Raw genomic sequence first — 16,566 nt, forward strand, 5'->3', positions numbered from 1 at the left:
AAGCATTTTTGCAGTGTTGTGCATATTTCATTATAAAAGAAAAGAAACATATTATAACATGTATCTATTTTTTTCATAGCTCTATTTGAAATTAATTAATAGAAATTTAGATTAATTGTGATGATTTTGTACAGGAGTGACTCATGCTAATTAAATATAATAAACAAATGAACAGTAATTAAATAATGGCTAGGATTAGAATTAAAAGCATAGATAAACATAATAGAGCAACAATAAAAGTGAAACAAGCAGTGTTTTATAGTTTTCTGGGGAGTCTAAAAGTATTCAGATGCAGAAGTTGAATAAACGTAAAACAACATTGTACAGTTTTTATTGTATAAATATATGGGTACAATTTGTGCCTGCGCGCATACGGTCACATGCCTTAAAATCGCAGACAACTTTCACTCTGATGTGATTAAACTCTTCAGTGACTCCACAATATCCCATGTGTTTGTAACTGCTGCTACTGGCCAACTATAATCCCAGCATCTAAAATCAACATTGCAGAACCTGTGATGTGACTATTGTGGACGTGCGCATCGTGTTATCGATGCTGAAACAATATATTGTGCAGCTCTATATGTTACTATATACAGTAATCTGCAAGCTGTGCAGAGGACAGATTATGTGACACTGAAGCCACTGTACAGTTTTTTCACATCAGTCAGCGCAAATGGGACCAGATACTAATACATTCCCAAGTGTCCTGTCAAACCCAGTTCAGCCTCTCTATCTGCTAAAACACCCCCACCCCACCATTCTAACACTAAAACCAATCCACCAATCACCCACATGCTGCAAACTGCAGCCAAGAATATAATTCACAAGCACTGTATATTTAGTGGATTGACACAAAATGGTAACACGAAGTAAAGTCGTCCCTGACTGCAGTTAATAGTACTCAGTGACCTCAAAGACTTGCCATAATGGCACTTATAGCCATTTAAATATCAAAGATCATTTGCATAAACCACTGCTGAAAACGCTTAATCTAATCCTCACCCTTTCCTCTAACATAACCTGAGTGTTAACTCTTTCCTCTAAGAGCCACTTTTAGCCCTGTTATAATACTATAGCCATAACACGCTTTGCCACTGACCCTAATCCTTCACAGTTGTGTGGTGATAGGAAGCAGACTTATTGTTTTTGACATAAACCTCAATAGGCTGGTGTTTTGATCTGTCACGATACACAATCCATTTCTTTCTTCGAGAACAGACCACACTGTCATGAGTTTTTCTTCTCGAATAGTATGACGGTTGAGTTTGACAGCTGGGGAATGGAAGAGTGTATCGTGAAGCCCAGAGAAAATAGGAAATCTCGATCCGGAACATAAAAGGAGGGTGCGTGTGGCTGGCGAGGGTGACAGATCCTATTACAGTCAGACAGGCTAATAGAATACTGTCCAGTAGTGCCTCTTAAACAAAGAGTTCAGACGAAGCGTGGCCGAGCACATGCATGGATCAGCGTTTAAACAATAACTAATATAAGACCAAAAATTTAAAACAATTCAAATAAAGTATTAATTATGGCTGAACAATATATCATTTGAGCATTGATTTCAAATGTGTGTATGCGCAATAGTCACATCACAAGATTTGCTTATTTATTAAAGATAGGATAAAGATTTTTTTAAATATTCATTCATTTTGCTTCAGCTTGGTCCCTTGTTTTTCAGGGGTCACCACTGAGCCAACTGAACCAACTATTTTGGCATATGTTTTACACAGCAGATGCCCTTCTAGCCGCAACCTAGTACTGAGAAAATGATTAAATATTATTTTGTGGGATTGTAGAGTGAACAAGAAAGACGTAAGCTGTGTAGGGAGATGGGTGCCTATTTATTTTGGGTTCATCCCCTTTTATGTTTTCTTCTGTTTTTCGTCAAGGAGTGAGGTAAGAGCAATGTCATTAGTTTGAGGGTTTTTTTTTTTTTTTTGTAATAGGAAATGTAGGACTTATTAATTATTTAGGAAGCTTTTAGGAAGATTGGCTTTGTTAAGCCGTGAATAAGAGACAACATTTTTCTTTTGAAATAGTTTTTTCTGAGTTTTCTTTTATCTTATATATTATGTAGAGTGAAAGTTTGCTGGGATAGAGAAAAAGGAGATTCTCCACACACATTAATAAACATTAATTTATTATATATTTTGTTTTTTCGAACAAATTAAATTTGATCTTTGTTATTTTTGTTACCTTGTTTCCGATCCCCTAGAAAAGGAGCAGATTGTAACAAAATTATTGTATAAAATTATTTATACAAGTGTATTTATAAAATTATACAGCGCAGATTGTATTTATACCATGACTACGTTTACATGGACATCAGTAATCAAATTATTTGTCTTAATCTAATTAAGACAATAATAAGATTAAGGTTTTACATGAGTTGCTTTTTGAATGTTTCTTTCATAATCCCGTTTTACATGATATAGTGCATATTTCGATTAATGTCATTGCGTCACCACGTTATCGGCATTTTCTCTGGAGTTTCATGTTATTTCAGGTGTTTCATTTTTAATTTGTCGACTTTAACTGCAGTTTGGCACTTTCACTTTCATTCGGGAAATTTTTTTTTTAAAAGCATTCAAGCCTAAGATACCATTCATTCATTCATTTTCTTTTCGGCTTAGTCCCTTTAATCCGGGGTCGCCACAGCGGAATGAACCGCCAACTTATCCAGCACGTTTTACGCAGCGGATGCCCTTCCAGCCACAACCCATCTCTGGAAAACATCCACACACTCACTCACACTGTACGGACAATTTAGCCTTCCCAATTCACCTGTACCGCATGTCTTTGGACTGTGGGGGAAACTGGAGCACCCGGAGGAAACCCACGAAAAGGCATGCAAACTCCACACAGAAACGCCAACTGACCCAGCCAAGGCTCGAATCAGTGACCTTCTTGCTGTGAGGCGACAGCACTACCTGCTGCGCAATTGCGTCGCCCCGAAAGATACCATTTGTAGCTTTAATAACGATGAGATTTATTGAACTATTTGTATTTTTATTATTCAATTATTCAATTATTCATTTTCGGCTTAGTCCCTTTATTAATCCAGGGTCGCCACATGATCAAACACTGTTTATTGCAATTGAATCTTTTTCTTTATTGTATTTGTTTATTAGATTTTATGCAGATATGCTCCCATAACAAATCATACCAATCAATCTAAAATGATACATTTTTTCAAAAGAAACATCATTGAGTCATCTGGTACACTGTAAAAAAAAATTGACTCAACTTAAAATTTTAAGGCAACAAACTTCAAGACATTTTTAGGTTTACTCAACTTAAATCAAGTCAAGTGAAGTAATTGGGTTAAAAGTTGAGTCAACTCAAAAATGTCCTGAAGTTTGTTGCCTTAAAATTTTAAGTTGAGTCAACTTTGTTTTTTTTTTACAGTATTGTACTCATATCGCAATATATGATCGCAGGATAACAAAATATCCAATGTTAGATTTTTCGAATATTGTGCAGCCCCAGTAATAAAAAACTAGCATTTTTATAGATTTAAAGCAAAAAGAAAATAAGCGAGAAACAAAACGAAATGTAGCAAATACTGAAAACCTGCATTATTGTGCAGGAACTGCTTGGCGAGAGCAACCTTTGGCACGGGTTTCCCCTCTGCTCTTTAAAATAATTCCATTAAGAGGGGACCCCCAGTGTCCTTAGGGGCCAATGCTTTGATCTCTTCCTGGTTTTCCCCCTTGTTTGGTGGAAAACCCAGAGGCACATCACAAAGGTGCAAGTGTAATAATTGGCTGTGAGGAGTCTAGATTCAAAGCAGCTGTCCAGACTACATGAGGGAGCAGTTCTGCCTGAAATAAACGAATGCTTCATTAAACCACAAGAAAGAACAATCTGGAATGTCTTAGTTTTATCAGCATAGAGGGGATTCAAGTTGATTTATTTCATGCCATGAAATGCGCTTTCAGTAAGGACAGAAACAAGAGATGCTGACCCATTGGGCCTATTTACATAAAAAAAAACTAAATAGCCAGCATTTACTTGTTTCTGTAAAGGCCATTTGGTGTCTTATGAAAGAGACGAGGCACTCAGCTTGATGAATGAAGGACAGATAAAGATGACTGTTCCTCTCGTGATTTACACAGGATTTGAGATTACACTCACTGTTTGTGTGACAACACGGATTTGCCTCGTAATCTGAAGTGCGGCAGGATTCACCTCCTGTGCTACTCTAAATACCCTTCTCTTGTCTGACTCACACATCTTGGATGTGAACTGCGATCGCTACAATGGTCCCGCTGTCAGAAAAGGCCAGCAAACAGAACAGCCGTAGTTTACATAAGCAGTAAATCTGTGCTGGGTGGGCCTCTGTAATGCCAGCATTTCCCTCACTTTTTTCCCCTCCACTTGCTGTCTGTTGGAATGGCTGCATCTGTGGGGTGACAAAAACTCCTGTGTTCAAGCATTTGGCACATGCGCCTCCACCGACACACGCTCAAACCCCACACACGTGCCTGCGCATACTCTGGAAATGGTGACGAATCCGCAAGTCGGGGTGGAGTGCATCAGGGTTATGGGGTGATGTTGGAGCAGAGGGTGGGGTCACTGTCCACTCCACGTTCCCTGGGCCTTTACAAGGCTCATGCTAGCCAGAGCAGTGCCCTGCACCAGGAAATACTCTGCAGGGGGGTTTGGCCATCTGTGCCTGGCCTAGTGCATCAGCTTGGCCAACTGCCGTACACCTCTCACGTCGCCCGTTATAGCCCTGATCTACGGCTACAACTCCAGCCATTCATCAATGGCTTGAGTGGGCAGTAATGCCATGTTAGCTCTGTGAGCATAATGTGCCTAATGAAACTACAAGTGAAGCATCTCAGCTCCGAATTAAGCTATGCAGCAAAAACAAAAGAGTGCTTTAATTTAATGTACAGTCACTAAACAAATCCAACTGCAGCCTAGAGTCAAAACACTGACAGTTATTAAACTGGATATCTTAGACATTTAGTGCGTCTAAATTCAACTACATTGAAATTGCCACAGACATATCACCCTGCAGCCCAACACTGGTTACTCACTGAAGCTAAGCAAGGCTGAGCCTGGTCAGTACCTGGATGGGAGACCACATGGGAAAACTAGGTTTCTGTTAGAAGTGGTGTGAGGACAGCAGGGGGCACTTAATCTGCGTCCTAATGCCCCAGTAAATTGAAGGGGACACTATACTGTCAGTGAGCACTGTCTTTTGGATGAGATGTTAAACCAAGGTCCTGACTCATGGTGGTCATTAAAAAAATCCTATGGCACTTCTTGTAAAGACTAGGGGTGTAACTTTGGTAGAGGTGTGAACCTACACTGGTCTCACAGTTCGGTTCAGTTACGATTATCATGCCATCGATTCGGTTCAATTCGATATCTCAGTGCATTGACTATGCATTTCATACACAGTTTTATATTTTCTTCACAGCACAGCAATTCTTGTATTAAAATGTATAAATATATTTTTATACTATTTGTAATACAATGTTGTCCTTTAATACAAACTTATAAACTGTACCTTTAAACAACACGAGCATTTATAAGCAAATAAACAAATATAAATATCCCACTCGCTTTCTGAGCCTTGTCTACCAAGTTCTTTCTTACACCCCTATGATTGGTCACTAATCAACAGAAAGAGCTGCGATTGGCTCTAACGCTCTGGCGCTCCACAGATGAGTGACACTGATAAACGGCAGCGGCGATCACAGCTGATCCATTATAGACACGATGAAGAAAACTCTGCAGACTCGCGCTCGTGTTTGTATCCAGAAGTATTGCTGTAACAGCCGAGAGGAGAGGAAAATTCACGCCAGCGGGTCAATTAGGCCACACAGAGAGAAAGAGAGAGAAATGGAGTTTACTTTCATTCTCTCAATCGCAGTGAAATAGGGGCTTGCTGTAAGTGTCAGTGAAAGACTGTCCAGCAAATACATACGCAGTGCAATTGTGCAGTTTCTGCATTTTTAAGTAGTTGGAGCATTGTAAATATTCGTGCTCGACTCCCTTGCCATAGTAAGCTAAAGCAGCATAGCGCATATGAGATGAATGCTGTCAGTACATAATAACCGGTTATGATCTTTACTGAACCGATACCAAATTGTCCGCGTTTGCATCGCGGTGCACCGAAGAAACAATTAATTTTGACACCCCTAAACCTCGGCATCCTGGCCAAATACCCTCCATCTGCCCTTACCTATCATGGCCTCCCAATCATCCCCATCCACCGAATTGGCTCTATCACTGTCTCTCCACTCCACCAATAGCTGGTGTGTGTTAAGCGCACTGATGCCATTGTCATGTGGCTGCCGTCGCAATCATCCAAGTGGATGCTGCACACTGGTGGTTTGCGTGAAGAGACCCCTTCCCTCATGATTGTGAAGGGCTTTGGGTGTATGGCCATTCACGATAAATGCGCTATATAGAAGTACACATTACATTACATAACTAAAGAAAATGCACTAGGTTTGTAGTGGGTACTATATTTGATAACAAACATGTTCTATATAATATAAATGTGTGTAGTATAAATGAATTCTAATGTCCCCCATGCTTTTACTGTCATGTGACCTACAGTGTCAGTCAAGTTGCTTCACTGCCATTCATAAATCCTGACCCATAGCCTCATGAAAAAGCAAAGTGCATCTTATACATACTTCAGAATCCAGAAGTAGGTCATCTGGGTACTCTTCATCTACAGTTTTATGAATACTGTGAATTCAGACAAACTGTACTCAGGAAGCATATTCAGATACAAGGTATGAGATGTTTCAAAACACCAAACACATTTTTAATAATAATGTCCAATTTGCTTACAAAAAATAAATTCTCTTTCTGCAAAAATTGTAAATTGTACAGAGAAGTGTTTTACTAGCAACACATCTTTGTGAAACATTCCAGAAAAATGCTAATTTCTATTGGGATGCACTGATCACAGTGCGTGTTTTTCGATTAAGTCAAAGGGATCCTCTCACAAGGGTCATTTTAGAGTGTTAACAGCAGCACCAATCATTGGCTGAGTAAAGTTCTCCCATTCTCTTTCCCCTTTTATTCTGAGGAGAGAAGAGAGCCAGAAGGGGCCGTGAAATATCTGTCTTAACTGCTATTTGGCAGAAAGACCTGAGACAACAAGCTCTCTCTTTCCAAACATGCTGAGAGGCAAAAGCTTGTTGCATTGGCATAAATCAAGAGTTTTCCTCCTCATGTCCTATTCTCACTACACGACTTAGTGTTATTTTCCCACATATATCCCTCACTAACATTTCACCATTTTTTTCTACAAGCCTTGCGTTTCAATTTCTGTTTAGAAAACCAAACAATCTGCTATCTTTAGAGGGAAAGTCTTATTTTCTGTAATACTGTGGATTCACTAAATCTGGCAAACAGTACAAAACATACCAGTGGAGACACGTGGATTAGCCAAATGTTCTGGGTTGCCCAATTCACCTTAAATTAAACAACATGCTTTTTTTAGAGCAAAGACCACAGTCATCGTTTCCACATACTCAGTACCAGAAAGCACACTTCTGTGGATCTGGAGTGTCTGTCTAAAAAAGCGACTGACCTCAACATGGTGCTGCTGGACAATGCAAGCATTGAGCTGAACCCACAGCTCCATTCCTGTCCACACCTCTCTCTCAACCTCACCCTTGTAAAGGAATTCTTAAGTGACAAGGGTAACACTTGATGGAGACTCAAGACAAATATTATATAATATAGGAAACGTTTTTCTATGAATAGGGCACCAGAAGAGAATAAATAGGCTCCTTTGAGTTAATCAAAAACCAAGACTGTAAACCAAAGTCACTCAAATACATAATTCAATACTCTACATGACAAAAGTCTTGCCGCCTATCCAAGCTTTAGGAATAACAAATAATAACTTTCTAGTTAATCTTTTGGTATCAGAAGTGGCTAATATGAAAGGCCTCTAGATTACACTAATTTTAGCAGAATAAAATATGATCATGCCTTGATTTTTAATTATTTAAAAGGAAACTATTATTAATTAGGACAGTAAGGTCTGAATTTGCTTAGACAAAAGTCTTGTCACGTAACAGAAATAATGTACAGTATAGAATATAAAGTCATGGTGCAGTGTAAAAATAATTAATATTGTGTATGACTCCCATGAGCTTGGAGGGCTGCATCTATACATCTCTGCAGTGACTCAAATAACTTATTAATAAAGTCATCTGGAATGCCAAAGAAAGCGTTCTTGCAAGATTCTTTGGATTCATCTTCTTCTTCATCTTACCCCAGACATACTCAATAATGATCATTTCTGGTGACTGGGCTGGCCAATGCTGAAGCACCTTAACCTTCTTTGCTTTCAGGAAAGGATGTGGAGGCTGAAGTATGAGAGGGCGTGCTATCCTGCTGAAGAATTTGCCCTCTCCTGTGCACAAATCTCTTAATACCTCAGGCTGATAATGTTGCCATCCACTCTGCAGATCTCTCGCATGCCTCGTTACTGAATGTAACCCCAAACCATTATTTTTCCTTCACCAAACTTGACTGATTTCTGTGAGAAACTTGGGTCCATGCGGGATCCAATATGTCTTCAGCAGTATTAGTGGTGATTGGGATGCAGTTCAACAGATGATTCAGCAGAAAAATCTACCTTCTGTCACTTTTCCAAATGATCAACTAGAAGTCAAGTTATTATTTGTTACTCTTACACCTAGGATCGATGACAAGACTTTTGTCAGGTAGTGTATTTAGACGATAATGTGTCAAAGATTGTGGAAGCCGATGGGTAATAATTTAGTTTTTCCTGTATTTTATTTTTTACTCTCATAGAGCTGGTATCTATTGACTTGTGTTGTATGAATCACAGAGGACCACAGTTTTGTTGAAGAAATCTCCACATTTAATTTGCTGCTAAAGATGTTTTCATTTAGACTGCTCACTATCTATCCACCCACAATACATTTTAAATAATTTATTGGCATTTCCTTCAATATTGAACCCTAAAAAAGGCTAAATACTCAATCGAAGCATCAAAAAAAGCCAATTTTCCCCTGTGCAGAGATCCCACACAACCCCCAGTCTATTTCCCAACATCCTGAAATGCCAACTTCACTGTAAACGTCATTCATGACTTATTCAACCATATTCAAACAGCTGCCTTAATCCTGTTCTTTTTAATGAATGACTGATGTTTTCCTGTGTGTTTGTCTGAGAACTCTCTGTTTTCTGTCATCCCTGTCTCTTGTTCTCTCAATGACTCACTCGCTCTTCACCCCAAAGGACACTGCTACTGATCTGTAAACCACAGAAAGACATTTCTTCCTGGATGCCCGCTTCAAAAAACGCCAGAGGACCATCGGGAAACAATTACAATAGTTGTTTACAAGGGGGACATTGACTGTGGGAACAGTACCCTGGGGAGGATTAAGAAACAAGAGATGCAGAAACCACAGCAAATGGGCCTGATTGTGTTTGCCCAAATAATGCTTTTATTAAAATACCTCCAATAGCAAACATTAAAGGATGACAGGGTTATGCTGGCAATTTGGAAACTAAGGTGAATATGGCATACTGTTGTCCATGAGAACCATATATAGTGTGTGTCTTTCATCCTAAATGCTCTAATAAATGGATTCAAACATGAAAATCACACGTGCATGCGCACACATGCATGAGTGGGCCAGTTCACACCATTATGCAATGAGAGCCTTTGCTATCCATGTCTCAGCAGCCCCCACATCTCCATGTCCACTGAAGCAAAAGACAGCAGTTCAGCACACCATACTATGTCCTTCTGCCTCCCTCTCCTCTATGGTTTTGGGCCTTTGGATTTTATTTCTCTCCTTGGCAGTGTCCTGTTAATATATCATGTTTCTAACCAGCAAGTCCAACTAAATAAAAAGGCAGGCAGCAATATACAAGATAGCATCTCTTTCTTGCCAAGATAAGTTGCTTACTGTCAATCTAATGGTAACCTGTGAGACCTGCGAGGACTTCCATTGTTAGATGAATGGCCACTCAATTGATTTTATTCTGACAAGCTTGATTCACTGTTTTAGAAAGTGTAAATCATTTTAAGCCAAAATGTAAATTGATTTGCAGATAACTGCTGCATATTAAAGTTGGAAAACATTTGCCAATTCATCATGTTAAAGATCTATGGCAAGGGGTGTTGAACTGTTTAGTTCCAACCCTGCTCCAACACACTAACCTGTAGATTTCAAACAAGCCTGAAGGACAATTAGTTTGGTCGGGTCTGTTTAAATAAGATTGGAACTAAGCAGAGTTGTGGCCCTCCAGAAACTCCAGAGTTTGACACCTCTGATCTATAGACTTTTACTTCAACACCACCTGTTAAAACGATAGTTTACCCCAAAATTTTATTTAGTTGTTAATTTAGGTGCCGTTTATACTAATACTAATATACTAATACGTTTTGTTTTTAAAATGCATACATTTTGATACATTTACACATGGTGTAGACCAGGCATGGGCAAACTCAATCTTCGAGGGCCGGTGTCCCTGCAGAGTTTTGCTCCAACACTAATCAAACACACCTGAACACCCTAATTAGTGTCTTCAAGATCACTAGAAAGCTACAAGCAGGGCTGTTTGATTAGGGTTGGTGCAAAACTATGCAGGGACACCAGCCCTCCAGGATCGAGTTTGCCCATCCCTGGTGTAGACACTACTTTGGCATCTTTGACCCATGTGCATTTTGAAAATGCTAAGAACTAGGGCTGGGTATTGTTAAAAAAAGAATTAAATCAATACAATACTTTGAACTCGTTATCAGTTCCTCAACGACACTTTTGTGAATTGTTTACTTATATCTTTTATTTCCTGAGGGTCAGAAAAATTAAAAGCAAAAATTTTATTTCAGGTGAACTATTCCTTTAAACCATGCTACTTTAAAAACAATGAGATTGCTTTTCAAACTTTTTTGTCTTTTATTTAGTCAGTATGAAGACAAAAGAACCTGGAGCATACTAAACTGTGCTCAGCTGGTGTCTATCTATCTCCGTCCACCCTCTGTGTTATCTCACGCTTGCACAAAGAGAATCTTCCTGGCATTTGAATGGACGGGTCGTGCCAACGCCCTCCGGGTCTGTCTGCTTCACACCAAAGTGCAATTCACCTCATCAGCTCAAAACCTTTGGATTTCAAGCCAAGCATGCCACATGACACCGCCTCCCCTGTAGTCATTCTGATAGCTGATGTCATTCAGCTTCTTGGCGAGAAGCAGGTTAAAAGATACTGGATAACACAAGTAAAACAGCACAGTTCAAAGTTTAGAATGAAGAAAGTCAAACGGTGGTAATGGCAACCTGGTGAGTCACAACCATGGATATTTGTCTCTGGCTGAAACTTCCAAGCACCTGCTAGTTAGGTAACAATACTATACTGTCCTGTCGTTCAGTAGAGTTTTTATCTCTGCAGGGCTCAGAAACTCAGGGCTGCGCAGAACTGATGCGCACTCTGATGTAAACAATCCCCGCATGTAGAAGCACTGTGTGCACGCAGTGCGCGCCGCCGCTGCCACCGCTCTCTAATCCTCACACGAAGAAGAAGCATGGCGGAAGGAGGAACGCTGCCGACAATTTATCCCCCTTCAAAAAGGGTAAAGTCAGAGGTTTGAAAATATTTTGGGTTCCAAAAAAATGCAGAGGGATTGCTGATCGAAGACGGTTTCCCTTTGCACATTCACTTTGATATAATTGCTCAAGTTTACTTTTATATTGTTTTATTTATATTTATTTGTATTTAAATGTTTGAAGTACTTTTAGTTAATTAAAAAGTTATTAAAGTTATACTAAGTTGACGAAACTGAAGTTTTTTGTGTTTTTTTACCTGTTTCTCTAGTAAAATTACAATATCGTGATAATACCGTATACCGTGATAAAAGCTCAATCAATTAATCGCAGCATGAAAATGTGATACCGGCACATGCCTAGCATCAAGTAAAAATGTGATGAAAACTACAAACCAATTCTGTATTGCAATTGGGGTGTAAGGAGATATGAATGATCTCATGAGCATTTCAATGTTAGTGCCGATAGCTTTTTTCCACCGTCAGTTTGATTGTTGGTAACTTCCAAGCTTTTGACACGCAAAGCAATGAAACCACCAGGAAAAGTGGTTCTTAAAGCACCAAAATATTGCTGGACGAGAAGTAAGAACTGTTTGAATCAGGGGTTGAGGGCAAAGTGACCCTGACCAATGGGACAACAGAAACTCTTCTGAGAACCAATTGTTAAACAGCAGCGGAACATAATGATGAACACATTATAGCTTCTAATCTCTCTGCCTCTTCAAATTACAGTGTGCTGCTTGAACACACTATATCCCCAAGTATTCGTCTATACAAATTATGGCGCTCTACATGAACAGGTTATCATCACTCATATCAATTGCTATTTATTTAAACTATGACACATGAACACATTGGATTCACTGTTTGGATGCCAATGTAAGTTGTCTGGTGGAAAAGAGGTATAGTGTCATTGCGATTCTGGAGTCCTGAGTTTGAGTCCCGGCTCGCATATCTTTCCTGATCCCATACCACCTTTCCCTCTCCAACTTCTCTTCCTCTCTGCAGACAGTCAAATCCCAATAAAAAAAACAGCAAAAATAAATCTAAAGAAAGAACATGACCAGATCTTAGCCTATACTGTGTAGTCCATTGCCATCTTTTACACATGGTGAAAGACGTAACGATATTTTTGAGTTCATAGTTTTAAGTAAGTACTACTTTGATTATAGTTCATTATTGTAGTTATTGATTGCAGTTTATAATTTATGTGAAATTACTTGCCTGTCAGTTGAGTTTGGGGGGAAAACTATGTTTATTACTGTAAAAATGTATTAAAATAGAAGTTTTATGTAATCGCAATCCAATATTTCTCCAGCAAAATTAGTTTTTTTCACAATACCGCTCAGTTTGGGGTCAGTATGAATCCTGAAAATTCATTCATTTTATTTTTGGCTTAGTCCTTTTATTAATCAGGGGTTGCCACAACGGAATGAACCACCAACTTATCCAGCACATGTTTTACGCAGTATAGTCCAACCGCAACCCGACACTGGGAAACACCCAAACAACCGTCTTTCACACACATACACTACAGCCAGTTTAGCTGATTCAATTCACTTATACCGCATGTCTTTGGAGTTTGGAGTGTGGGGTAAACCAGAGCATCCAGAGGAAACCCACACGAACAGGGGGAGACCGTGCAAACTCCACACAGAAATGCCAAATGGCCCAGCCGGGGCTCGAACCAGCGACCTTCTTTCTGTGAGGCGATTGTGCTACCCACTGCGCCACCCTTGTACTGTTTTTTTTTTTTTAAAGATCAAATAAAATATATTTTTTAATTCAGCTTTGAAATCATAGAAAAATTATTACATTTTAAAGTCTAAAAAAATAAAACCCAATCCAATTAAACTGTAATAACAATTCACTATAGTACTGCTTTTACTATATTATCTGTCAAACAAACACAGCATTGGTTTGGTAAGCATAAGATAATGTAGTACAATGAATACATTAAGGAAAACTACATAATTTTGCAAGGCAAGATCAAAGAATGCTAAAAAATGGAGAGAAAATGGAGAGAAATGCATTAGTAAAATAAGTAAATCATTATTTTTTCCACAGATGGATCACCTGAGCATTTTCCCCCAAAAGTCTATTAATCACTGCAGCCTCATACCGTACTATAAAAACAAATGCAAACAGATACAAGATTTTCACTCAAACAGCTGGGTCCTTTGTCCTGTTGGGAGATTCCCACAACAGCATGTGACATGAGTGAAAGCTACCCCACCACTGTCCTGCACAAAGAAACAAACTCTGACACACACATACCCTGACCTCCTTGTCATAAATTAGCTTGTCCAGTTAATTACTCCTCATATATGAGTCTCATCGGACTGGACTAACCAACCGAAGCAATTGGTATCAGATAGATACAGACAGTGTGAAACAAAAGTGGACAATGGCTTGGGATGGGAAGTACACAGATCCACAGATAATGGATTTAACGGAAGAACGACAAAATAAAATGGGATTTCAGTACCTAAAAGCTGACTGATCAAAGAGACAGAGAAGTGCGCACTCATGTTCGCTGCAGGATGAGAGTGTCTGGCCAAAAGCTTTAAGTTGCAATTACTCAAAGCATATGATTGACAGTGATGTCATAAGTGATGTCATCTTAGAGGCACAGTCTTATAGCCAGTTTTGCTTATCTAAATCCATTCATGTTTCTGTTGCATTGTATGTCCGTTTGAAGCCACTTAACCTGTAATAGGACAAACAGGAAAACAACAACACATATAATAGATGACTTACCTAGATCTCCATGGTAACTGTTGTCGTGGGATGCCCGACTGGAGGCAACAGGCTCTCCATCATGGGGCCAGATCTGTCCTGTTTTCCTTACGCCAACAATGGTGGCCTCGGACACCACGACATGCTGCTGCCGGTGTCGTTTCTGTGTCTGCGGTGTAGGAGGGCTGCTGCTGTCAAAAGAGTGCTGAGAATTCTGGGAGTTCTGAGAAGGTGAGCGACTCTTCTCTCTAATTGGGCGGCGGTAGGCTGTCGTAGGGCTGGGCGAAACATGACTGGACTGCCCCGAAGAGAAATCTTCCTCACTAGACGTCAGGTTTTCATTGGAGCTGCAGTCCGGTGTGTATCCACCTCCTCCACCTCCCACGTCCTCATAACTTCCAGGTGAATAAGACCTCCTTGGCCAGGTGAGAAGATGGTCGTCACTTACTCCATGCTCTCTCATTGGGATCCTACCATCACCACCTTCCCCAGACATCATCCCTCCAACGTAAACACTAGTATATGGCTGGAAATCTGATGGCTGCCATGGTGGCGGTGGTGGTTTGGCTCCGTTTGGTCTTGCTGCGGTGTAGCGAGGGCTGGGTTCACCATCTTCATACTCTGCATCATATCCACAGGTGCTTTCTGTAGAGCGTCCCCTATACACAGGCCTGGTGCGCAGATCACCTGCGACTGTGGCAAGGTTGCCTGGAAGTGAATGAAGAGACCTTTTGCGCTCCATCTGCATGGCTTGGTTCCCAAGAGAGCTGATTTTGTCTGAAACTTCACGGTCGTTGACTTTTACCAGGCCCCTGTCGTGATGAAACTCAACGTTGGTGTAGAAGGGTTTCTCCTGGCCTGATTTCCCATCACTGGCTGAGTGTGAGTTGGCCCGTTTTATTCTCTCAAAGTTTGAACGTAAGGCAGCAACCCCAAGCCCCATGCTTGCCTTGTCCTTTTGGGACGGGTCCGAGGGCATTTCCTTGTCAGGAGTTGGATGGGGCCTCCGAGGAGAGACTCCACCCCTCTGTGTGGATGGAGAGAGCCCATCGGCCTCACTAACTGGCCCTGCTTGGTGAGCCTCAAATGACGACTGAAGCTCCAATCCATCACCGTGGGAGGCAGACTTTCTGGCTGGGGGTGGTCGTGGTTTTGCTCTGGTCTCCCCTACAGGTTGAAACCTGCTGCGCTCTGGCTGTCCATGCTCTTGTGCATGGAGATGCTGAGAATCGGCTCCAACAGCTTGCGGGTCTCCTTCCGTCATGTGAGGTGGTTTCCTGAAACCCCATCTCTGCCGGTCATAGCTCTTTCTCTCCTTGGCCAGCAGTGTCTGAAGGTATATCATCCGGAAGCGTTCTTTGTTCACCTCCATTTCCAAGCGTCTTATAGACGCTTTGCACTTTTCCAGTTCCTGTTCAATCCCCCCAACTGACCTCAGCTCCATCTTCGGAGGCTCTGACTCTGGAAACTGTGCTTTCCAGGCTTCAATGAAACCCACAGGTTCCACCATTGTGTTTGCTCAGGCTGGAAATATTAAATTGATCAGAAACAAGCGGTCAAGTATCTCCAACTAAGTCAAATTTAGCCGAAGGAAAGCAAATCTGAGGAAAGTATGACAATTCGGCAGTGCCCGTTCATAATAAAGGATATTTCAATAACACTCAATACAAATGTTTACAAAACACTTCGTTCATGATTTCCCTGGAATTCTCACCAGAAGTCTCAATCTTTCCGCACAGAAACTGTCGTGGTTGTGCTCGAGCTGTTCAACGACAGAACGATCGTTATTGAGCATGTCGCGCGGAAACAATAAAGGCACGCGCATTCTCATCTCGCGCACCATTCCGACGAGACCACTTGCAGAATATCACGCGCACAAATCTCGGTCCCCAGCACAATGACAGCATCTGTTCTCCAGAGCGCACGGGATGAACAAAATACTCCTCAGAAAGCTGTTCAAATTAAACCGGTCACCATAAACAAATTATACGGTCCGGTAGCGTATGGGGTGATGTATTCTTGTTGTCCTGCGTTCATAATGTGATATCTTTTTTATCACCATTATCCCCGAAGCCCTTGTGCTCACGTCTGTGGAGGATGGAAATAATAATAAAAACACTTTCTTCGATTGGTTGTTTAAATCCCATAGGCGAAATTCTCTGAAGACGTTCTTGATTATCCCATTTTGTCGCTGATAATGAGACTGTGCAGATTTGGTGAGTCTGCTGTACGTACGTAATGCCTCTGTCTCTGTG

The 16,566-nt window shown here is 40.6% G+C and overlaps 1 protein-coding gene across 1 annotated transcript in view; it reads right to left on the reverse strand.

The window, feature by feature from the left end:
• The window catches only part of bcr (BCR activator of RhoGEF and GTPase), a 121,873-nt gene that overhangs the window by 105,291 nt on the left and 16 nt on the right, over positions 1–16,566 (reverse strand). Inside the window, exon 1 of the mRNA XM_056445831.1 lies at positions 14,333–16,566. This exon is cut by the window's right edge and continues 16 nt beyond it. Coding sequence (XP_056301806.1) covers positions 14,333–15,821 — 1,489 coding nt within the window. The 5' untranslated portion in view covers positions 15,822–16,566. The remainder of the gene's footprint in view (positions 1–14,332) is intronic.

The sequence above is a fragment of the Danio aesculapii genome, chromosome 21, assembly GCF_903798145.1.
Source record: "Danio aesculapii chromosome 21, fDanAes4.1, whole genome shotgun sequence".
NCBI lineage: Eukaryota > Metazoa > Chordata > Actinopteri > Cypriniformes > Danionidae > Danio > Danio aesculapii.